General features: G+C 38.4%; 1 protein-coding gene across 12 annotated transcripts in view; it reads left to right on the top strand.

Moving 5' to 3' along the window:
- The window catches only part of atp2b2 (ATPase plasma membrane Ca2+ transporting 2), a 298,344-nt gene that overhangs the window by 258,829 nt on the left and 13,466 nt on the right, over positions 1–26,049 (top strand). For all 12 annotated transcript variants that reach the window (XM_067430946.1, XM_067430950.1, XM_067430947.1 and 9 more), the window contains 8 exons: positions 2,942–3,121; positions 9,420–9,507; positions 12,610–12,716; positions 14,123–14,314; positions 17,446–17,659; positions 19,174–19,385; positions 20,148–20,255; positions 22,507–22,692. In XM_067430946.1, the coding sequence (XP_067287047.1) occupies positions 2,942–3,121; positions 9,420–9,507; positions 12,610–12,716; positions 14,123–14,314; positions 17,446–17,659; positions 19,174–19,385; positions 20,148–20,255; positions 22,507–22,692 (1,287 nt within the window). The remainder of the gene's footprint in view (positions 1–2,941; positions 3,122–9,419; positions 9,508–12,609; positions 12,717–14,122; positions 14,315–17,445; positions 17,660–19,173; positions 19,386–20,147; positions 20,256–22,506; positions 22,693–26,049) is intronic.

Raw genomic sequence — 26,049 nt, 5'->3', positions numbered from 1 at the left:
AGAATCCACTTTTGCAGGTTTAGGTCGCCGCTCCGGTTCATGATCCAAAAGTGTTGTCCTTAGTCTCTTAATGAGTCATGGGTGTGTTTGGGGCGTAACGAGCAATAAACCAATCAGAGCTCATCTCCCTTTCCCTTTAAAAGCCAGTTGTGCTCGAGCCATGAGCGGAGTCACTGTTTACATGTGAGCGGACAGACCGAACGAACGCTGTGTGTGTGTGTGTGTGTGTGTGTGTGTGTGTGTGTGTGTGTGTGTGTGTGTGTGTGTGTGTGTGTGTGTGTGTACAGTGGGGCAAAAAATATTTAGTCAGCCACCATCTGTTTAAGTTCTCCCACTTAAAAAGATGAGAGAGGCCTGTAATTTTCATCATAGGTACACTTCAACTATGAGAGACAGAATGAGAAAAAATCCAGAAAATCACATTGTCTGATTTTCAAAGAATTTATTTGTGAATTATGGTGGTAAATAAGTATTTGGTCACCTACAAAAAAGCAAGATTTCTGTCTCTCCCAGACCTGTAACTTCTTCTTTAAGAGGCTCCTCTGTCCTCCACTCGTGACCTGTATTAATGGCTCCTGTTTAAACTCACTATCAGTATAAAAGACACCTGTCCGCAACCTCAAACCTCAGACTCCAAACTCCACTATGTTTGCACAATTATACAAAAAAAATATGCTCTTAAAAATGCTGGGTTGTTTCAACCCATGGTTGGGTCAAATATGGACAAAACCAAACATTTTTAAACCCAACCGTTGGGTTCGACCATACTGACCCTAACGTGGATTGAAACACCCCAGCATTTGTAATGACTGATCTTGTTGATCATTTAGAGGCCTTAGAAATCAATGTGTCAAATATGATGGATATTAAATACAAAGGGTTAAAAATGCAACGCTCAGAGCAGAAGTTTACCATTTAAATGCTGCACGAGGTGTTTTTGTCTTGCGGAAGCAATGTCAAGTCCATTTGCTTTGAGATTGCAGGAAAATATTGTTAATCGGTGGAGATGGGATATTGTGAAGGAGCTTTGTGTTCATGTCCTCAAATGATCGCACATCTTCCCGCGCGGGGACTGAAGAAGCGCTTGCATTATTTAACCTCCTCTTTGTATCCCGCTGTTTCTTTGCTCTCGTTCTGTCTCTAGAGCCACACTCAGTAATTGTCAGTTTGTTGAAGGCTTCTCACAGAAAAAAAAAACATCTGCGGTGAAACAGAAGAACAGCGTGAATGAAGGAACATTGAGGAAGTTCTGAGTGCAAAGCAAATCCTGCTTGAGTCGGTTTGGGTAATAGCCCCGACGGTGACACAGATTTGGTGTTTCATCTTAGCGTTCTGTTACCTGACGGGACACGTGAGCCATTCCTTTCCCTAATAAACAGCCGAAACTTAAGAATCCGTAAACAAATCCATGAGTCTTAAATGTCTAATGTTAGCACGTCACCTTCCTCTGCCGTCGTGTTTTATTGATGAGGCTCTTCCTCTACTGTTGATGAGTTAAGCAGGACCGGCTTGTCTTTACGTTTCTCAGAAATGATTGGACGTCTCGTTACACAGAGATCATCTCTAGCTTTAGTGTCTAGACCGGCCCATTCCCATAACCTGTGATCCTTCTGTGTCCGATCCGCCGCAAAACAACTAAACGCACGTCATCATGGGTTACCTGTGGATTGTGCATTATTTTCCCTGAGTCTAAATTACTGTAATAATTAAAAAAAATATGATTTCATAATTTTCTATCTATCTATCTATCTATCTATCTATCTATCTATCTATCTATCTATCTATCTATCTATCTATCTATCTATCTATCTATCTATCTATCTATCTATCTATCTATCTATCTATCTATCTATCTATCTATCTATCTATCTATCTATCCATCCATCCATCCATCCATCCATCCATCCATCCATCCATCCATCCATCCATCCATCCATCCATCCATCCATTAATTTTAGTTTTTTATATTTAGTCATTTCATTATGTGCTTGTCATCTTTCTAGTTTCTTTTAAATATTGCCATTTAGTTTTAATTCATTTTAATTTCAGTTATTATGCAATATTCAGTAGTTTTCAAGTATTTCCGGTTAATATTGTAGTGCTTCAACTTCATCATATTTGAGTTTATTGCCAAGGCAACATTTTTTATTTGTGTTTAGTTTAAGTTTTTCAACTAATATTTATATATTATTTCATCTTAATTGCAATTAACAGAATGATAATAACCCTGATATAAACTGTGTGTGTGTGTGTGTGTGTGTGTGTGTGTGTGTGTGTGTGTGTGTGTGTGTGTGTGTGTGTGTGTGTGTGTGTGTGTGTGTATAAATATATGCAAATTGCAAATTTAACTTCCCACTATTTTAGAATCCCACTGTCTTAATAACTCACATAATTTGATTCAACATAAAGAGTCTGAACTGGTCTGAGCTGGTCTAAACTGGTTTGAACTGGTCTGAGCTGGTTTGAACTGGTCTTAACTGGTCTGAACTGGTCTGAGCTGGTCTGAGCTGGTTTGAACTGGTCTAAACTGGTCTGAACTGGTCTGAGCTGGTCTGAGCTGGTCTGAACTGGTCTGAGCTGGTCTGAACTGGTCTGTTGGCTGGTTTTAGGGGGGTTTAGGCACTTTTTAGATGGTCAGGCTGAATCTGGTCATTTTTTTCAGCAAGGAAATGAAACCTGCAGATGAATAATTTTGTCGTTTGTTCCATGAGAAATCTGCATTATTAGCGCAGGAGCCCTTTGAATTCCTCCTAATGAGTGCTTACTTGTTTCACTGGCTCATCTGAAGTGCCATTAGAGGAGTCAGGAGAGCTGGCTGAATCCTGTGTGTTTGCGGTGATGTTCTTCTCGTTGCTCTAGACGTGGGCTTGTGGTTTTCAGAGGCCTCTGCGCTAACCTTTCCTCTGGAATTAATGCCCGCTGCTCACACTTGTGCCTGCAGGTGCCCGACGCCATCCGGAAATGCCAGCGCGCCGGAATCACTGTGCGTATGGTGACTGGAGACAACATCAATACGGCACGAGCTATCGCCATCAAATGTGGCATCATCCACCCCGGAGAAGACTTCCTGTGCATCGACGGCAAAGAGTTCAACAGGAGGATCAGGAACGAGAAGGGAGAGGTACTGCATATCTGGACACTACACGTCTACATCAGACATAACCAATCAGGCTCTTTGGACAGCATTTGGGGCGTAATATCAAAAACCACAGAACATACGTTTGACTGGTCCCTTATTAAAGCAAGGCTCTTACTTGATTCTCATTTTCATAAATGTTTCATTTTCTTTATTTATATAGCACATTTATTGTAACTGCCTTGCAACATTTCAGTATTATATCAATATTCGAATCAATATTTTCAAAAAATTTAAGTTAATAACAGTGTTGGGCAAGCTACTTGGAAGAGTTAGTGAGCTAAGCTACCAGTTACTCTACATTAAATTAAGCTTCACTACACTGAAGCTAACCCCCTGGGAAATGTAGCAAGCTAAGCTACACCAACATGAAAAAAGTAGTTTACCACATCTAAGCTACTTTTAATTTTTTTAATTTTATATTGAACCCACTTCATTCATATCAATGCTATCTCAGTGATCAGTCAAGCATATAGACACACATTTGATTTAGTTTTTCAAAAACTGTTCGAAATCACATTTTCGATTTGAATTGCACAAAACTAGGATAAGGGATTAAGCTGGGATATCTTAGTGATCTTGTAATTTTTATGCTAAATTTAGTACACAGCTGTCATGTAAACATACCCTGAAGGCAATCCCTTATCCTAGTATCGTATTGTGCAATAGGCCCCTGGTGTTGAGAATGTGTGTGTGTGTGTGTATGTTCATCTGTATGTGTATGATATGCATACACAACTTTGTGTTTGCATTTATGCTCAATTTAGACTTGGGCACTTTTGCAGGACGAACTGTAAGTTAATTTACAACTCAACTTGTATAAAAAAAAGTCCAGTCCAGAAAGTACAGTAGCAAAATAATTAAGACCTGCTCCAAACAGTACCAACATGGCAAAAAACAAAACTGTGTGTGTGTGTGTGTGTGTGTGTGTGTGTGTGCGTGCGTGTGCGTGTGCGTGTGCGTGTGCGTGTGCGTGTGCGTGTGCGTGTGCGTGTGCGTGTGTGTGTGTGTGTGTGCGTGCGTGCGTGCGTGCTATCTCCCACACACCTGAAACAAGTTTCATTCATTCATATCAAGAGATGGCCAGGCTGGACCCCGATACTTTTAACAAGAGGTGTTTATTCAAGAGACACAATAGATTTTAAAACTTTGCAGTTTCTCTTTTGTCACCGCGCGGACGATGCGCGTGCAACAGCGAATTGAGCGCTAGGGAAAAAAAAAGTCAGCTAGCCTATCCCGTCTTTACGCGCTCACTGCCAAATGAGTACTTTGAAAGGCTCTCGTGCGCGTCTGCGTGAGGCAGAAAGGAACGTAGAAAGTGAAGTATATCCGCGTTCTTATCAGATGTGCTTCCAATTTGAGCTTGATCCTCAGAAATGCTTCGGAAAATGCAACGTTAGCTTGTGTGGACGCTTCCGCACTACTTGATCAACAGAAGAGCTTCGCTACTGAAAAGCTATTTCATTGAGAAAACAGCGACGCTACTGAAAAATGTAGTTAAGCTAGTAGCGTCACTACTTGTAGCGACGCTGCTGCCCAACACTGGTTAATAAAGACTGTATGTAAAACTATGTAAAAAACAAAACAAAAAAAAGTTAAACTCAATCAAAATATTAAACACAATTACAAGCCAAATATACTTTGAATACTTAATTATACTTTGAAGTATATCTCGATAAAATATTGAGTACAAGTATAGGCCAGATTAGACTTTTCTGTAAAAGTCAAGTATACTTAAGTGCTATTTTAAGTATATTTCTGAAAAGTATATAAGAAGTATATTGACAGTCTTTTTTTATTTTTAAAGAAGTATACTAATAGAACACTTGGATAAACTTCTTTTTCGTACGGGATGTCTTTCATGAGTTTGTAAATCAGCCCCAGGACTCACGGTACATCAGTAGCTTCACATTTCTGCTTTGAAAGCCTTGGGAACGCCAGACTTTCATTGTACGGGCACTACATGATTTTTGGATTGAAAATCACTAAGGAACGAGTTTAATTTACTGTCTATGCTAATCAGCTTCATTGAGAAAAAAACAGTCTGTTGGATTTACAGTACATGATTTCCTATATCAACCTCAAGTTAAGCGATTCAAGGTTAGACATGAAATAAATAATATAAAACTACAAAAATTACTCTTATTAACTGACCAAAGTATTACAAATGTGAGAAGGAAACATAAAACATACATTTTAAAGTTAGACTTTAAATGTTAAATCTTAAATGTCGATGTTAATTCCACTATTGTATTATGTTTAGTTATATTTAATTAGTTCAAATACTTGTGAAGTAACTGTAATTAAATTACAGAATAAGAGTAATCCCTTACTTTACTTTTTCAATGGAAAAGTAATTAAAATACAGTAACTAATTACACCCAACACTGTACACAATGAATCAAAATGTGTTCATATTACTTCAACATCATGTAAAGACATTTAAGTGACCCAGTTAAGTAGTCTCAAAGTGAATTTTATATTGGTTTAATAAATGGTTTAATAAAAGAGAGATGTGTGCTTCATTATTCAACACCAAGCTTCATTATTGTTGATGAAACTAGGTGCTTAGAGCAAAGCCTCTGGCTATAAGCCAACAGCTTCTGTCCCACGGTCTCAGAGAGACTTGCAAATAGCTTCATACCTGTGAGAAAGCCGTTTCTGAGACCTGTCTAAATCACTATGTATTATCCAAGGAACTCTGAAATACTTGGGAATACTTGAAATACTTTATTAACCAATTTTATATTCAGGCTTCCTGAAATGATTCAGTCATTTCATTTAATTTCATTAGTATAGACATGTTTGAATGTCACACAACTGAATTATAATACTGCACTAATTAAATATTTATCACTATCAAGTCTCCCCCTTTCTCATCTTGTTCAAAAATAAAATAAAATAACAACATTTACTGTCTTTTTGTTTAGCTATATGCAAAGCATACTGGGAACTAACAAGTTTTAGTTAATGTAACACAAATCATTCTTGTAATCTTAACACAAACACATTAAGTAAACTTAATTTGATTTACATGGATTGAACACAATCAACTTAAGTTAGGACAACATATACACTGTAAAAAAATCCCTGTCAATTTACAGTAAAAAAATGACAGCTGTGGTTGCCAGAACTTTACCGTAACAAATACAGTAGCAACATTTTTGGTATTACAGATTTAAATTAAATTTACAGTAAATAATCATATTTTATTAACTGAATTAACGTTAAATTTCAAAGCTATTGAAATACTATCTTTGATATATACTGACAACCGCCAATCACAGTGGACATGAGAGTCACATGATCAATCAAAGCTCAGGTGGACAATAGTAATATATGGAAGGTGTCATTCACACAAACACTAAACACCATCATCGTAACACACATTACATTTCAAGAATACAAAAACATTAATTTAACAACATTAAATGTAACATAAAACCCTAATGTGCATAACTGATTAGGAAAAAATCAACCAAAATACATCAAATGTGAAGTGTCACGCAGGGAATTCTGGGAATGTCAATTTACGTTTTTTCACTGTAAATTACACAACGACTTGTTCTTGTTCACCTCCAAAAACATTACATTTAACAGTATTTTACTGTAAAATGACACTAAATGTAAGGTTAGATCTATTACAGTTATGTACGGAAACTTTCTATTAACCAGTTTTTAACCGTAGCATTTTTACAGTCTTTTACCGTTAAAATCACAACCATTTTTCAGCTCAAAAAATCTTTTTTTCCTCTTTCTTTTGTTTCTTTCAGTGATCGGTGCACAAGTGCGGTATAGAGAGCTTAATGTGTATCGAACCGTCTGTGGCCCTGATGCTGTTGAGTTCCAGTACTCTGATAATTTATGGGCCTTTTTTATTATGTTGTGATTACATTAGTCGCTCTCTGCAAGTAATGCACCGCTGTTATTGATGTAGACAGTTATTGAACACTTTTGATTGGTGGCCATTCCAACAAACAACCCGCACGCGAATGATAGACGCCGTATGATTTAATACACAGTCAAATCATTTATATGTAAATGCAGTTACTTCTCTGATAAATGTGTATGCTCATTACAGCAACATACGTCATGTTTCAGGGTTAGAGTGATTCGGGACGGGACGTTGTCGGAGATGGGGGTAGGATATTAGACTGCGTAGCCTATAATAAAAGCTAATGAATTTCAAACCTGAACCAAACATATTTTAATTCAAAGATTAACAGTCATTTTTATTCTGCCACAAAAAACTCAAATATCATTGTAAAAAAACAATGACTGCTAAACATATTTTTTGTCCTCCTCGCGGCTGCAGCAACTTACGCTCTCTTCATCAAGGCTTCAAACTAAAAGGGGACAAGAAGGTCATATTGTCTCCTATAGATTAATTAGATAAATAAATAGAAACAATAAAAGTTTAAAGAGATAGTTCACTTTAAAGGACAACTCTGGTGAGAAATGACCCTCGGGGTGATTAACAGATGGTCAGCGAGTAGATCGTTCTCTGGGATGCGATTTCATTGAAATCGAATGTAAAGAGTTTTATCTCTAAAAACAGATTAGCTTATAGCGCTTGTCTATGGGGCACGGGGTAAGTCAAATTAAACCGCTAGTTAATACCACTAACAAGACTCAACATATCCTCACACTAACACGGCAGCATAATGAGGGTCCCTACATGCAAACCGAAGCACTGAGAACTTTGTAAGAGTACAAACAGTTTAATAAGAAGATACTTTATAAAGACAGTGCATTACGCATTTACAGACGGCAGCCATCTTAGAAAACAGTCTCGATGAGTCAATCCACGAGCGCTGTGCTAAGCGATGAACTGTGACTGTGAGTGTCATATGGTCTGTTGTTTCCGGAAGAAAGCACTGAACGCAACAGAGAAAATAAATAAATAAAAATAAAAATGTCCATGTAATTAGATTTCAAAACCTTAATTCCTTAAAGCACTATAAGCTAATCTGTGTTTAGAGATAAAACTCTTTATATTTGATTTTCATGAAAACGCATCTCAGAGAACGATCTACTCGCTGACCATCTGTTAATTACCCCTAGGGTCATTTCTCACCGGAGTTGTCCTTTAAAATGTAAATTCTGTCATCCTTTACTCGCCCTCAAGTTGTTTCAAACCTGCATGGTTTTATTTCATCAACTGAACACAAGGGAAGATATTTTGAAGAATGTCAGTAACCGAACAGTTAACTGGAGCCATTGACATCCATAAGAGGAAAAAAAATACTACAGAACTGGCTGGGCTTCCAGCATGCACTATCAAACCCTTGCAGCTGATCCAGAATGCAGCGGCGAGAGTGGTCTTTAATGAGCCGAAGAGAACGCATGTTACGCCTCTCTTCATCAGACTGCACTGGTTGCCAATGGCTGCTCGCATCAAATTCAAGGCTCTAGTTCTCGCCTACAAAACAGCCACAGGCTCTGCACCAATATACCTAAATTCACTTGCTCAGACTTACACACCCTCCAGAAGCTTGCGTTCTACGAGTGAGCGGCGCCTCGTGGTTCATCCCAAAGAGGCATGAAATCGCTCTCACGGACATTTTCCTGGACCGTTCCCACCTGGTGGAATGACCTGCCGATCTCAATTCGTGCTGCCGAGTCTGTAGCCATTTATAAAAAACATCTTAAGAGACATCTTTTCCATTTGCACTTGACCAATACAGAATAGCACTTACTGATCACCACAGCAACGACCAAAAGCGCACACTCCTGGATCATATCTACGTCTCTCATCCGGATTTGTGCCTTCAGGCGGGTATGTTACATAGTTATCATAACTATCAGAATCCAGTGTTCTGTATATTGCGTACGTGAGTTTTTGCTGTCGATGGCTATTGCTGCGCGTTTAGCTAGAATACAAAACCAACCCATTGGGCCACTGAATCTGCATTAACGACAACAGCTGGGGCAACAGCCTTAGTCCTAATGGGTTGTTATCATAGCTATCCAAATCCAGTGTTCGGCACTTTGCGTACGTGAGTTTTTGTTGTAGATGTCTTAAAAAAAAAAAAAAAAAAAAAAAATTGTTGTGTATTGTGCTGATTAATTGAGATTTCTTACAGCTCTTACAGGTTGTTGGCCTTGTTTGTTTCGTTGCTTCTATTACTCCTTTTTCTATTACCCCTTTTTTTGTAAGTCGCTTTGGATAAAAGCGTCTGCTAAATGATTAAATGTAAATGTAAATGACTGTTTTACTGATCCCATTAGATGGGTATATAGAAACGTTCTCATGATGGATCTTGGTTTGCATCTCTCGCAGGTTGAGCAGGAGCGCATTGATAAAGTCTGGCCGAAACTACGAGTGCTTGCCAGATCCTCACCGACGGACAAACACACACTGGTCAAAGGTGAGTCATTGAGCAGCAAAAACAAGGCAAGGCAAGTTTATCTGTATAGCACATTTCATACCCAATGGCAATTCAAAGTGCTTTACATAGAAATTAATTAAAACAGTGGTAACAAATGCATGAGAAAAAAGAATACCATATGGAGGAATAAAAAAATTAAAACAAGCATAGTTAAAACAGTTGTAAAGATAATAAAAAATAAAAAATATTTTTTTATTTTATAAAACACGAAAAAACAAGACTTATCGTCCCATTCAGGGCCTGTTTTTGTGCCTGTCTTCTATGTTGCTCTCAAAAAATATACAACCACTTTGTAATAAAGCTTATTTCATTACAAAATGGCGAACAAGACATTTTTAGATTAATAATCTGCTTGAATTCATGAACATTGGCCTTTACAGCCAAAGCGTGTTAGTAAAGCGGTCTGGAATCAGATCTGTGAGATGTGATGGTTACATAAGACTGAACGTCACGGCTGAAGTTACCGGATAATTAACATACTGTAAGTAAATGTTGAGCTGTAATTACATCGCTGGTGTATTTAATTTCTAGGCCTAATCGCTTGATTGTCCCTGATGTTTTCACATCACATAGCTTTAATGCGGGCAACATATGGCTGTTCATTATGAGTGTTAATGTCATTTTATTCCAGTAAATAAGTAGCATTTGTGTTGACAACATCTGATGTTGAATTTGTTTAATAAATAATTGTATACGCAAGTGATGAAGCGCACTAAAAGCAAGTAATTTGCATGCTTGGATATATATATACACCAATCAGGCACAACTTTATGACCACTGTCCTAATATTGTGTTGGACCCCCTTTTGCTGACCCATCGAGGCATGGACTCCACTTGACCCCTGAAGGTGTGCTGTGGTATCTGGCATCTAAAGTGTTAGCAGCAGATCCTTTAAGTCCTGTAAGTTGCGAGGTGAGGCCTCCATGGATCGGCCTTGTTTGTTCAGCTCATCCCACAGATGCTCGATTGGATTGAGATCTGGGGAATCAGGAGGCCGAGTCGACGCCTCAAACTGGTTGTTGTGTTCCTCAAACCATTCCTGAAGCATTTGTGCTTTGTGTCAGGAGCATTATCCTGCTGGAAGAGCCACAGCCACCAGAATACCGTTTCCATGAAAGGCTGAACATGGTCTCAGCAATGCTTAGGTAGGTGGAGCGTGTCAAAGTAACATCCACATGGATGGAGGACCCAAGGTTTCCCAGCAGAACATTGGCCAAAGCATCACACTGCCTCCGCCGGCTTGCCTTCTTCCCATAGTGCATCCTGGGGCCATGTGTTCCCCAAGTAAGCCACACACACACACACACACACCCGGCCATCCACGTGATGTAAAAGAACACGTGATTCCTCAGACCAGGCCACCTTCTTTCATTGCTCCGTGGTCCAGTTCTCTATCAGAACCAGCATTAACTTCTGGAGCAGTTTGAGCTCCAGTAGCTCGTCTGTTTGATCGGACCCCACGGGCCAGCCTTCGCTCCCCACGTGCATCGATGAGCCTTGGCCGCCCATGACCCTGTGGCCGGTTCTCCACTGTTCCTTCCTTGGAGCACTTTTGATAGATACTGACCACTGCAGACCGGGAACAACCCACAAGAGCTGCAGTTTTGGAGATGCTCTGACCCAGTCGTCTAGCCATCACAATCTGGCTCTTGTCAAACTCGCTCAAATCCTTACGCTTGCCCATTTCTCCTGCTTCTAACACATCAACTTTGAGGACAAAATGTTCACTTGCTGCCTAATATATCCCACCCACTAACAGGAGCCGTGATGAAGAGATCATCAGTGTTATTCACAGTACCTGTCAGTGGTCATAATGTTATGCCTGATCGGTATACAGTGACATTTTTATATATTTTATTTACCTCAAAATATAGTTAACTGCCTTTATATATAACATGATGAAGATAAAATTATTTAATTTAAGTTTTAAAAGAAGTCATATTATGTTTGACACTTTAATGTTAACAATACATTGTAAAACCTGCCATTATTACCCTTAAAGTGCTATTCCTGGATTTTGCCCAATAAAAAAATATATTTGTTGGTATAAATTGATGTATAAAAGTTGGTTCAGTAAGGTTAAGTAGCATTTTTATCTTTAATAAAAGCAGTTTAGGTTGTTTTTTAGTTTAGTTTTTTTCAGTATAAGTAACAGCCATTTTGGGTCCATTCCATCACATTCACCTTGGCATGTGTTCATTTTAATAATTTAGCTTGATATTGCTCAATGCAATAGACATTTAAGCAATGCTTTGTCTGATTAAATGTTTCAGCACACAATAAAATGATATGTCGAATTTACTTAACTTTTTTATGTCAACATGTTCCACGTAACTGGGATGTGATTTAATTAACATTATTTATTTCAGTAAACTGTAAGGTTAATTCAATGCCATTTAGTTCATCAGTAATCAGGTTAACATTCTTAATTTTGTCCAAAACAATTAAGTTAAATTATTCTAAAATGAATATCAAACAAAAACCATAACAAGTAATCCAGTTTAATTACAAAATTAGATGTTATCTTACAAGAAAATCTTTTACGAAGTCTTATTGGCTAGCTAAAAGATGGTTTTGTAACATCCGTGACATGCCCACAGTAGTTTTAAATTATTAAAACATCTTTAATTGTGATTAGCAGATCCTCAGAGCACACGCTCTACACTTCACCATAATGATAAACTCTAAAAACGCTAACATAACACACACTTTATAATACCAACAGACCATTAAACATTAAAAAGTCTCTCCATCTTTGTTAAAACTGCATAAATAGCACTTTATTTAAACATTTACTCTCTGAATTCAGCCCCTCTGCAAAGCATGATGGGAAGTGAATTAAATAACTTGATTGAAACATGTTATTTGACAATAAGAACATCAAGTTATGTCAGAGAGTAACGGTTTTAACTCAATATAACATGAAGTAATTACATTTGAGCCAGAAGCCTGTTATAATGGTGTTAAATCGAGATGAATTGCTTAAATAAAGTGAACAGCATCATGCAATCGTTTTTTTGTTGTTGTTGAGTACGTGCAGAAAGACTGGCTGAAGTAATCCCTGATTGAATTGTCTGGCAGGTATTATCGACAGCACTCTGGTGGAGCAGCGGCAGGTGGTTGCTGTAACCGGCGACGGAACCAATGACGGACCGGCCCTAAAGAAGGCAGATGTCGGTTTTGCCATGGTGAGAGCCGATCAAACCACACGAGACGTGTTCTTCCCAAGCTGCTCAAACACAGGCTGTCCTCATTTTCACACTGCACAATCACGCCACCTCAGCGGCTTAGAAAAAACAGGTCCAGAGCGCCCCCTAGTGTGAGCCGGTTGTTTTTTGACATATGTCAATTGACTTGCATCAGGTTTAAAAACAGCCTGTGTCAGCACCACCCCGACATTTCTATTTCCATAAGTTTAGAGGAGAGCATATTCTTGTGATCCTGCTCATCAAACTGACACCATCTGCCCGCAGACGGCTTCCTCTCTGTGGTATTTACCATGATTTTACTGTCAGCCGTGTCTTAAGAGAGAACAGTCCCTCCGGCTAGACTTAAAACACTAACACATTGTGTGGAGAAACATCTCGTCTCTTTACCTAGACATCAGTCAGATTTGACCAATCATCATCACGCTCTGGGTTTGATCTGACTTCAGTATCTTTTCATACACTTTTAGATTTATTGATTTATACAATTTTAATGAACCAAAAAGGTTCTATATAAGGAAAATGTCTCAAAATATTGGATAATACTTTAATGCTGAACAGGTTATTTCCAAAACATATCTTTTTGTTTTCTTCTGATGTTGGGCTAAAGATTTGACCCGGGGCCAGGTGCATAAACCTAGCTACTATATTCACGCTGTGTCTAAAGTAGAGGTTCACAACCTTAGTCTTTTTTTTTATGTTTTTAAAATCACATGGCACACCACTATGTAAAATATAACAAGATTGCACATTGCTTCAAATGGCTTAAAAATAGATTTTATATTAAAAGCAGTACTCACATAATGGGCACAAAATGAGCATTTGGACATCCGTCTTCCTCCATTTTGCTCTAAACTATAAATCAGTGTTTAATAAATGCTGTGAAATCATTGAACTTCACGAGACTCTACAAGAGTGATTCCTGAAAGGCTTTCTGCAAAAACCCAAACACCTTTTAAAGAAGAAAAAAATCATCACTGACTTTCAAAGCTGCGACAGAAACGACTTTCAACTTCGAGGACCTTGATAGAAATGTAGTGGAGTAAAAAGAACAGATGGAGTGAAGTTAAAGTCATAAGTTTACAGACAAAATAATACTCAAGTAAAGTACAGATACTCAAACAGTGAACTTAAGTACAGGACTCGAGTAAATGAGCTGAGTTACTGTCCAGCTCTGGAAATTAAATAATGATGACTACATTTTAAGACTAGTTTAAGCGGTTTATGCAACCGGCCACTGGACAGGCTTCATGAAATGCAAAGTTAGAAATACATATTGTTTATGGTTAGGCAAGCATGTTCATGGTAACTTTAATGAATGAATAAATTATTTTCGGCACTTTAAAGCACAAGAATGATGTGAAATGACAGGGCTTCTGTCTTGGCAGGGAATCGCAGGGACAGATGTGGCCAAAGAGGCATCGGACATCATCCTGACAGACGATAACTTCTCCAGCATCGTGAAGGCCGTGATGTGGGGACGCAACGTCTACGACAGCATCTCTAAGTTCCTGCAGTTCCAGCTGACCGTTAATGTGGTGGCTGTGATCGTTGCCTTCACCGGGGCCTGTATCACACAGGTTTGTGCCTCTGGACACACACATATGCTTATGGGATAGGTCAGAGATCTTCAACCCTACTCCTTGGGACCCATGCTGCGTCACAATTCGCCTACTTATACGACGTCCTAAAAGTATGTACTCCTTTTGTGAAGAAAAAGTACATACTTTTGAGTGTTTAGCAGAAGAGTATGCAAGCTACAGGACTACTTCGTCATCTTTAACGGACTCTGTCGCTTAGTTACGGGCATCCCATCAGCGTTTAAACTGCCCTGTCAATCACCGTCACAGTTCAGTTTAATCTCCTGCCGTATGGAGAGAAATGTAGCCGCTCGTTGATCTGCCGTGTGTGTGTCTTTAATGCAGAGAGTCCTCATGTGTTTGCAGTTTAAATATAATGATGCTTTAAAAGTTAACGGCCAAACGTGTCATTACAAAAGTTCTCAATGCTGCTGCAGGTGAAATATAATGTGGACAACACTGAATAAATATATTTTTGTCAGGTTAAATATTGATAGTTGGTCACTCACACCTTTATCTAAACTTCTCTACTTAACCGTCGGACTCGCACATCCGCCATGTTTGTAGTTTTTTAACGCTTTTTATCTGCGTTTGTAGTTCTTCAGTTTGTTGTAGGTTTGTGGGTAATATCAGCCGTTAGAGTGTGTGTCGATCCGCACTTTGGATTCTGACCGGAAATAGTAAACCATCTGGGTATCTTTGGCATACTCTTTTCAACATACTACGATTTGGGACGTACTAATTCTATTTTCAAATACTATTTAGTATGTATAGTGTGTGAATTGGGACGCAGGGTCACTGTCCTGAAACGTTTATTTCCAACCTTCTTCAGCACACCTGCCTGTGTATTTTCAAGAATTGATCCTAAAGGGCTTGATTAGCTTCAGCTGGCTTTGATTAGGGTTGGAGCTAAACTCCCCAGGACCAGGTAATAAACTTCAGCACATTACCCTTCAAAAGTTTGGGTTCAGTATGATTATTTTTTTATTTATAGAAACATGCATTAAATTGAACTATTTTCATGTCTAATAAATGCTGTTCTTTTTCTTTCTATTCATCAAAGATTCCTAAAATGCATGACAGTTTCCACAAACAACTGTGTTCAGCACTGATAATAATCATAAATGTGTGTTGATCATCAGATCCTCATATGAGGCTACGTCTACACTAATCCGGATAAATTTGAGTTTTCGTCTAAAAACGCTCCGCATACATACTATCATTTTCAATCGTTTTCCAAAAAGTGTTCATCTGCACTGAAACGTCTGAAAACGCTTACGTCCCCGTACTGTGCATGAGCAAATCCAAGACGCTTCGACTTGCGTCATTTCCGCTACTCGTTGCGACAATGTCGGGAAAAGGCACTGAGTTTTTTAACAGTATGTACAAACTGACATTAATATTTAACAAGGCTGACAAAACAGAAAGCATACAAAACAACTGCTGTACAATGTCGTTCACCATCTTGGCTGAATTGGTCATATGACTGCATCACATGGCTAAAAATGCGTCATCGTATTAAAAAGCCTCCGTTTTCACAGTCCACATTACTACGCGAAGACGGCGTTTTCAAATTTATCCGCTCTGGAGAGCGTTTCCAAAACGATACGTTTTCATTGACTTAAAATGCTGTCTCAGTGTGGACGGAAGGCCAAAACGGAGAGAAAAATATACGTTTTCAAATTAAAACGTATTAGTGTGGACATGGCCTGAGAATGATTAGTGAAGGATCATGTGACACTGAAGACTGGAAGTATGATGATAATTTCAGCTTTGATCACAGGAATAAATCACACTTTACTGTATATTCACATAGAGAACAGTTATTTAAAATTGTATTTCACTGTTTTGCTGTGTTTTTGATCAACTACCATAAATCCTGCCTTGGTGAGACTTGTTTCAAAAACCTTAAAAACTTTTGAACGGTAGTATAACTTATCCTGCAATATTTGTGTTACAGACATCAATAATCCATCAAAGCGTCTTACATGCAACCTCAGAGTAACGTCCTGGCAATTATCCAACACACGAACCATTTTCTCCATACTTTAAAACCACTGCTTCCACACATGAGATGCCTTTGACAAGACGATAGATCTGACCTACTATGAAATCTCAAATTAGACTATGCAGAGACATAGGGCACTGGCAAAGAAACCATATTGGATTACTAGGCCAAGGCCAAAGACTTCATCCCTATGATCTAAAATAGCTTTGTTTAATTTCCTAGAGGATCACTAACCTAAAAAATGATGCAGCACTTCTAAGAGAAAGAGGCTAGACTGTGTGAAGTTACCCTGATGAGAGATGAATGTCCAGAGAGCTTTAGATGAACAAGGACACTCAATCGTGCACTGAGATAATCAATGGAAGATCTCAGTTTTTCTCAGTCTTTTTACCAATATTATGATGGACATTGATAATATATCTCGTGCTAGTAACAATAATCAACTGGTCTGGAAAAAAAAACAGTTCAGCATGTCCAATGCTACACTATAATGCTGAATGTTTTGTGACGCCTGCCTTTACATGCTCATGAGCTTTAATGCCATCCCATTGTTAATCCGTGGGGTTTAATCTGGAGTCAGCCCACCCTCTCTAACAGCTCCAGCTCTTCTGGGAAGGCTTTCCTCAAGGTTTAGGAGTGTGTTTATGGGGATTTTTGCCCATTCTTCTAGAAGCTCATTTGTGAGGTCAGGCACTGATGTTGGACGAGAAGGCCTGGCTCTCAGTCTCCGCTCTAATTCATCCCAAAGCTGTTCTATCGGGTTGAGCTCAGGACTCTGTGCAGGCCAGTCAAGTTCCTCCACACCAAACTCCTCATCCATGTCTTTATGGACCGACGCTTTGTGTATTGGAGCGCAGTCATGCTGGGACAGGAAGGGACCGTCCCCAAACTGTTCCCACAAAGTTGGGAGCATGAAATTGTCCAAAATGTCTTGGTATGGGCCAAGCCCAACCCCTGAAAAACAACTCCACGCTTGAGTTCACTGAGCTCCTGAGAGCGACCCATTCTTTCACAAATGTTTGTAGTAGCGTCTGCATGTCTAGTTTTTGATTTTGTACACCTGTGGCCATGAAGGGTTTGGAACTCCTGAATTGTGTTTTAAGCAGATTGTATGTTCTTCCAGGATTCTCCTCTGAAAGCAGTACAGATGTTGTGGGTAAACCTGATCATGGACACGTTTGCCTCTCTGGCTTTGGCAACCGAACCGCCCACTGAGTCTCTGTTGATGAGGAAACCCTACGGCCGAAACAAACCCCTGATCTCCAGTACCATGACAAAGAACATCCTGGGCCATGGTGTGTACCAGCTTGTCATCATCTTCACGCTGCTGTTTGCGGGTAAGTTACCTTATAGATCTGCAGAGCATGTTAAGTAGAGATGCCTGATTAATCGTTAAAAGATTGTGATTTTGATTCAAACACCCACGCAATATTAGTCCTAAATGACAGCGATTCGGCTCGATGTCTATTAAAGCTTTGACGAGTCCGATCACAGCGAGCATTCAGATCTGTGTTCTGATCCAGAGAGAGCCGTTGTCATGTACAGATATAAAACCGCTTCACAAACAGTCTTTATTCTACACACACAGGGTCATTATTTCTGTCTTACAATCATTCAGATTATTACAGAAGTGCTGGATAATAGTTTATAGTTCAGATATAAACACTGATGTCTACATTAGTGATCAGAATAGAGCAAATCACCTTTAGAAAGAAACTTGATGCTTAAAATAAAGATTGTATTAATTATATCATTACACCAGTAGGTGGAGACAAGAGACCGTTAGAAATGTTTGAGTCATTGAATCGTTTATTCAAGAGATTAATTCAAAAACACTGATTCATCCAGTAATGAAACAAGTGAAGTCTTTATGAATGAGTCATTGAATCATTAACTTTTTTGGACCTTGCTTTGTGCACTGGAGCGCAGTCATGTTGGAACAGGAAGGGGCCGTCCCCAAACTGTTCCCACAAAGTTGGGAACATGAAATTGTCCAAAATGTGTTGCTATTTTTGACCAAATTGTCCAATTGGTATGCTAAAGCAATAAGAGTTCCTTTCACTGGAACTAAGGGTCCAAGCCCAACCCCTGAAAAACAACCCCACAACATAATCCCCCTCCACCAAACTTTACTCTTGGCACAATGCAGTCAGGCAAGTCCCGTTCTCCTGGCAACCGCCAAACCCAGACCCGTCCATGTGATTGTCAGACTGAAGCGTGATTGGTCGCTCAGAGAACACGTCTCACTGCTCTAGAGTCCAGTGGCGGCTGCTTTACTCCACTGCATCCCACGCTTTGCATTGCTCTTGGTGATGTCAGGCTTGGATGAGCTGCTCGGCCATGGAAACCCATTCCATGAAGCTCTCTACGCTGTTCTTGAGCTCATCTGAAGGCCACAGAAGTTTGGAGGTCTGGAGCTGTTGACTCTGCAGAAAGTTGGCCACTTCTGAACACTGTGACCCTCAGCATGTGCTGACCCCGCTCTGTGATTTTACGTGGCCTATCACTTCGTGGCTGAGTTGCTGTTGTTCCCAATGGCTTCCACTTTGTTATAATCCCACTAACAGTTGAGCGTGGAATATTTAGTAGTGAGGAAATGTCAGGAATGGACTTATTGCACAGGTGGCAACCTATCACGGCCCCACGCTTGAGTTCACTGAGCTCCTGAGAGCGACCCATTCTTTCACTAATGTGTGTAGAAGCGTCTGCAGGCCGAGAGCTTGATTTATACACCTGTGGCCATGAAGAGATTGAACACCTGAACTCACGGATTTGGAGGGACGGCCCAAGACTGTTGGAATATAGTGTACATTCATATAGGATGTGCACTAGTTTCTGATGTTGTGTCCAGGTGAGCAGATCTTTGACATCGACAGTGGCAGGAACGCGCCGCTGCATTCTCCCCCATCTGAGCACTACACCATCATCTTCAACACCTTCGTCATGATGCAGCTCTTCAACGAGATCAACGCCCGCAAGATCCACGGAGAGAGAAACGTGTTCGAAGGCATTTTCAGAAATCCCATCTTCTGCTCCATTGTCCTCGGCACTTTTGCCATCCAGGTACCAAAACCTTTTAAATGTTTTTTTTTTTTTTTACTGGTTGGTCAGACAAATTGCCATTGATTGTACCAGTGTTCAACTAATACATTTTATGTTCTAAGAACATTTGTTAACGTTCCCATTAAGTTACAATAATTTTGTTCACTGGACTTTCAAAACATCCAGTCTTTAAATGTTCTTAAAACTTTTCTTGTTTATGTGAATGTTACGAAAAAAATAATAATTTGATCATTCTTCAAATATTATGGGGAATGTTACTTTTGCAAACACGTAAATGTCTAACTAAAATGTTTCTTAAAAAACACTCTATGAACGATGTATAAATTACATTTTTTGTGCTAACATTTTGAGAACATTATTAAAGACCAGATAAAAAACAACAGTTTGGTATTGACGGAATGACCAACTTGTTACTTTCTCTTACTTTGTTTAACAAGTTGGTCATGACTTTTTCTTGAAACTGTAGTAACTTCAATATCAAACTATACAGTATATACTATATAAATAATTGTATTACATTGTAAGGATACCTGGTGTATGAACTGTAAATGTTGCAAAACTAATGGCAGATGAAATATCTGCACAATCACTGGTATGTATTTCTTAGTAGATTAAGTTACAGTATGTCAAAGTCTATTTGGTCATCTGACCCAGTTATCATTTAGTCTTCATTAAAAGGGTCTGCATGATTTGAGAGAAGTACAGTTATGAATATACTTCATTATCAGTTCCTCACGGTTCCATGTTGACGTCTGGTTTTAGATTGTGATCGTCCAGTTTGGAGGGAAGCCGTTCAGTTGTTCTCCTCTGGACCTGGAGAAGTGGATGTGGTGTGTGTTCCTGGGGCTGGGAGAGCTGGTCTGGGGACAGGTAATATCCATCTGAAATCCATCTTTTAAAACTACTAATTCAACAACCATACATCTGCTGTGCTGTGTTCATTCATTTATCACCTTTCTCATTTCATACAAGGTCCTCTGGGATACTTCACCCATCATTTACTTACTCTCGTGTCGTTCCAAACCTGTAGGACTGAGGAAGAGTTTCTTTTGTTCATACAGTGAGGGTCAATGGTGTGCCGTTGATTTTAGACCCTTTTCATTGTATAGATAAAAAAATATCTCATTTGTTTCATTGAGGAAAGAAGGTCATGAAAGTTTTGAAGGACATGAGTGATTATCTGGGACCCAGTAATAGACTTTTGTCCACTGTAGTGGACATTATATTTTAGTGAGTTTCTGTGACATCACACACGTCACAGTTTTGAGTCAGGATGTCCTTTATAGAGCACATTCAGGGCTTTGCACAGATACCAAATGTTTGGAGGTTTCACCAGGACAACAACATCTTCTTGGTCTTTAAAAATGGCTGACAATAATGTTTAGCACTCTTATGGAAATATGATCATATTTTGTAATTATAATTTAAATATGATTAATTTTCTAATTCTTTGTTATAAATCAACATCTCAGGAAAATGCTATGGGGTTTCTAATCTAAATATGACTTTTTGTTACAAAACAGGGCATTGATTTCATAAATGTCCACAGTAGAGGACACCGGGACTTAAATCATGTTTATCAGGCATTTTGGAGACACAAACAGTAAATAGGGAAATAAATTACATAACAATATTCCTATGAAATATTACATATTATTATGAAAATGTTGCCAATTATTACTCCCCTTATTACACTTCTTTTTTTCATTACATGTTGCACCAAGAACACAATAATATGCAAATTAGATGCAATATACCGGTACATTGTATTGAATGGGAAAATCCAAGTATGGCCATTTTACCCACATATTGCATAAAGTAAAATGGTATATCAAAGCATTCAGTTATATCTTTTATAACATAGCTCAGAATCATCTTTAAAAAAAGTTTGTTTTAAAAAAATCCTGAAACTTAAAAATGTATTCGTGAATTAAAAATAAATCCCATTGTTTTTGCCTATACATGCAATATCATTTCATTAAAAAAAATTAACAACTGAGTCCTGGTGTCAACTACAGAGGACATATCATAAAATATGAATATAATATAATTGTCCAAAAAAAGAATCTGTCCATTTGTTTCTTATGCTCTAAACAATCTAATGACATGAAAAAATGCAAAATTCAAAAAACTTTTTTTTTCTGGGTCCCAGGAGGATATTATGACAGAATTGACATGTTTAGGTAAAATATCCCTTTAATATCTGTTGGGTTTTAAAGTAAATGTAATTTGCCGTGAAGGTTCACAAATTCTGAACCAGTTCACAACAGAAAGGCATTGCAATTTGATCAGTCTTGCTCTATATTTTTTCTTCTTTTCTAAGTTAAACGAGTTTGCGAATTGCTAAAAATGTTATTTTACTATTCGAGCAAATGGGAATGCAAAAATGATAATTATTGTAGTTTCCATTCACCATTGGAGAAGTTTAGCTAACTTTTGAAATACCCGCAATATGTGAAAAAGGTCATTATTGATTGACATCATACATTACAGAGCAGGGACAAAAGGTTCATTTGTATTAATAAGATTGTTTATATCCTCCTATGTTGCGTTTTAAAAGAGGATCTATTATGCGTTTACATTTAAAAAATTAAAAAGCTCTGCAAAGCTCCAGCTCTTCTCTCTATCAGTGTTTCTGAACTCCTGAAACGCCTCCATAGTCTTGAGTTTCTTCAGGAACCAACACGTCACAATATTCCTCATTATAATAATTAATACGCAGAATAAAGGGGCAGGGCCTGGTTGAGTTAGTTAGTTGTGTGTTGAAACTGGTGGTTATGGTAAGGGGTGGGACATTTCCCAAACACCAATCACAACACACCACTCCAGCCGACCAATCAGAGCACAGAAGGAGGGGCTTCAAAGAGACAGGAACTAAACAGAGTTACTGACAGACTGGGAAGAGAGGCGCCGCAACACTGCAGAATATGAGGATTAATCAACATTCATACAGGAAAACCTGCTCTAGTGTCCTTTTTGCCATCAAAGTTATTAACAGCATCTGTACGATCACCCAGGTGTTCCCACAAACTTTAAGCTTTGAAGATGGAGCTCTGAAATGTCTCTTTTTTCATCCTATGATGTTCTCAAATCTGTCATGCACACCTTCACTTTGGTTTAGGTTATATCAACAATCCCAAACAGCAAGCTGAGGTTCCTCAAAGGGGCTGGGCGGCTGACGCAAAAGGATGAGATGACGGCCGAGGAGGAGATGAACGAGGACCAGGAGGAGATCGATCACGCGGAGAGAGAGTTAAGACGAGGGCAGATCCTCTGGTTCAGAGGCCTCAACCGAATACAGACTCAGGTTAGAACCGCTTTGGACAGTTACGACTGCCTGAAATAATCAGCATGAATTCTGCACTGAAATGGCATCTGTAGGAAGTAGCCATACTTATGCTTGTACATCAATTGTGTCATATAATCATGTACTTGAGATTCAACCATCTGCACGGCTGGCAGTGTGTTTTACAGCCTGATTTAGAACAGTGCGGAGGTTGAACCGCAGCTCAGCTCTGCCAAGCGCCATTACTGGCACAAACATCAGCGCGGATCGCAAGACTTCTGTACTGTTGCATTAATCATGTTCTGTCGGGACACCTTTCATGAATAACACCTTCATATTCCCAACAAACAGTCACAAAAGTCTAGCAATGGAAATCCGACGACAAACTTCAGTACAGTTCTGATCGAAAACAGAAATTATGATTTCAAAGACAGTAGTTACACACCATTAAAAGTGCATTTATTGGATTTAAAATACAGTAAAAACAGTAATATTCTGAAATATTATTACTAGGCTATGGTTTCTATTGTGTACGTGTAATTTATTCCTGTGATCAAAGCTGAATTTATCACCATTACTCCAGTCTTCAGTGTCACATGATCCTTCACTGATCATTCTGGTATTGTTTCTTATTATTAACAATGTTGAAAACCGTTGTAGCTGCTTTTTATGTGGAAATGATGAAACACTGTCCTTCTAAAGTTTGGGGTAAGCATCTTTTTTTTTAAAGCACATTTAAAAAGACAGTAAGGACATTTATAAAAGTAATAAATATTACAAATGAGTTCTATAATAAATGCTGTTCTTCATCAAAGAATCACAGTTTGCACAAAAATACAAAGCGCAGCCTAACTGTGATTTAACAATAATCAAATGTTTCTTGATCATCAGATCCTCATATGAGAATGATTAGTGAAGGATCATGTGACACTGAAGACTGGAGTAATGATGATAAACTCAGCTTTAATTGTAGAAATAAATGAAATTTTAAAATGTATTACAATTGAAACAAGTTCCTTTAAAGGTGCAGTGTGTAGAATTAATGAGGATCTATTGACAGAAATGCAATATAATACACATAACTATGTTTTCAGTGGAGTATAAAGACTCCATGAGTCTTAAAATGAGCCGTTTCTATCGACACACACCGCAGGTCCCTTACAGTGAAGTGCCGTCATGTTTCTACGGTGGCCCTAAAGAGACAAAATTCTCTACAGAGTGCTAGTCACTCTCTGCTTTCTCAGACAACGACATTTTTGTCCTGTGTCGGCCACTGTAGCTTCTCTATGTGCTTCGAAAGGGAGGGGTGAGGCAATTCACAACCTCACCACTAGATGCCGCTAAAATTACACACTGCACCTTTAATGGAATGAGGTCATGTGACAATGTAAAACATGGAGAAATTGGTTAATTGTAAGTGGAATCAGTTGGTAATAATAATTGCATTACTAATGTAATTCCACCTATAGCAGTTAATGTGTATATCTTACCTAACATCTACTATTTGTCGTCAGTTAGAACAGCTTTTTCATTTAATTAATATTCATGAGCAAAGCCAAGTAGTTTATTTTGAACCCTCTTCCCACTCCTCATTCCCACGCCACTGGCAATATTGATTTTCTCACATCATCATTTCTATGAAGTTTGAAAGCGTTTCATTAAGCTCTATCACACTTACAAGTGTGCTGTCATGAAGAGCATCATGATGCTTTTATACAACAGTTCAATAAACCACGCGTCCGAGACAAATTTGTCCAGTTTATTATATTAAAAGGATCCCAAGCATCATGTCACAGATACGCGAGTGGAGAGGATTGACCGCGATTTCCCCTGCATGGGACATTCCTACAGTTTGGTGGATTTTGTATATTTTACATTAAATGTTAATCAGAGGGATCGTACAAGGTGCTTAAAGTGCTTGAATGTGAGTTTTTGAAACCCTGGAAAACCTTTGAAAACAGCCATATTTATGAAAAGCCTAAGTGCTTGAATTATTGAAAGATTGAAATCTGTGTTTAATTTTATTGATATGCTGCAGCCCTTCTCTGATTATAGATATATAGTAATTTTGCGTGGCTAAGGGGGTGATATTGCTCGTATAAATATCCAACTATTTGATACAGCTTTGATTCTTCAGGTCAATCATATATTAAAGGAAGGGAAATCCGTTTGAATAAGGAAAGCGATATCTTTGTCATAATATTCTTTCAATGGTTAAAGTTACCACGGTCATATGTGTTGCACTTTATTTGTACCTCTTTGTTTTATTAGCTTATTTTATTATTAGTATATTATTAAAGATATTGTTTGATAAGTGAGAAGATGCGCTATTACGCATCTTCTGAATAAGCATCTCCTGATCAAAACACACGCGTGTAAGACAGAGTAAAACAAGCGAGCGGATGTAAACAGATGCATATGCAAAATAATTTACCTATATTCAAGTGAATGCATAAAGAAAAGGAAAAAACATTTACCTAAAAAAAGGAATGCATAAAGCTAGAATAAAATTATTTTTTTTTTTAATTTATTTATTTTTTTTAAAGAAGAAAGAAGAGGGTCAGCTCTTTCTTTTGAAGTATTGCATGCTCAGGTATTCATAAAACAAAATATTCTATGGGCTATTACATTATATATATATATATATATATTTGAGGAGAGGCCATTATTTGGCCGAAATACAACTATGTGGAAATCTGGATTCTGAGGGTGCACAAAAATATATTGAGAAAATATCCTTTAAAGTTGTCCAAATGAAGTCGTTAGTAACGCACTAATCACTATTACTAATATTTTGTTTATATATTTACGGTAGGAAATTTGCTAAATATCTTCATGGAACACGATCTTAAAACCTTTATGATTTTTGACATAAAAGAATAATGTATAATTTTGACCGACACAATGTATTTTTGGCTATTGCCACAAATAAACCAGGACTTGTGCTCCTGAGTCACAAATGTTTAATCTTCTGCTAGCACGTTGTTCTTACATAGCTAGTAATGGGTTTTATTAGCTCAAAACATCCATCCTTTTGCATATTGCATAGTGAAAATGTCAGGGTGGAGACATTTACTAGAATATTAAAAATACGTTCAGGATTATTAGCCTATATTAGTCTGAGCTTGACCAGTGTGTTTTGATAAGTGTGTGTATTATAGACAAACTCAAACCTGCTCAGTACAAAAATCCACCAAACTTTAGGAATGGCCAACCTGCTGAGTGTATTTCGTAACTTCACTTCAGCTCCACTTCGGGTTTTCCAAATCTCACAACTCTGCTCACATACTCTGATCTGGAACCAGCGTTGCCTGATTGGGTCGACAAGGACGTTTCCCAGGAAAACAGATCAAAACAGGTCAAACACAATTAAGAGAA

Source organism: Pseudorasbora parva, chromosome 22 (assembly GCF_024679245.1).
Source record: "Pseudorasbora parva isolate DD20220531a chromosome 22, ASM2467924v1, whole genome shotgun sequence".
Classification (NCBI taxonomy): Eukaryota; Metazoa; Chordata; class Actinopteri; order Cypriniformes; family Gobionidae; genus Pseudorasbora; species Pseudorasbora parva.
This window is presented reverse-complemented; position numbering and strand designations above follow the sequence as displayed.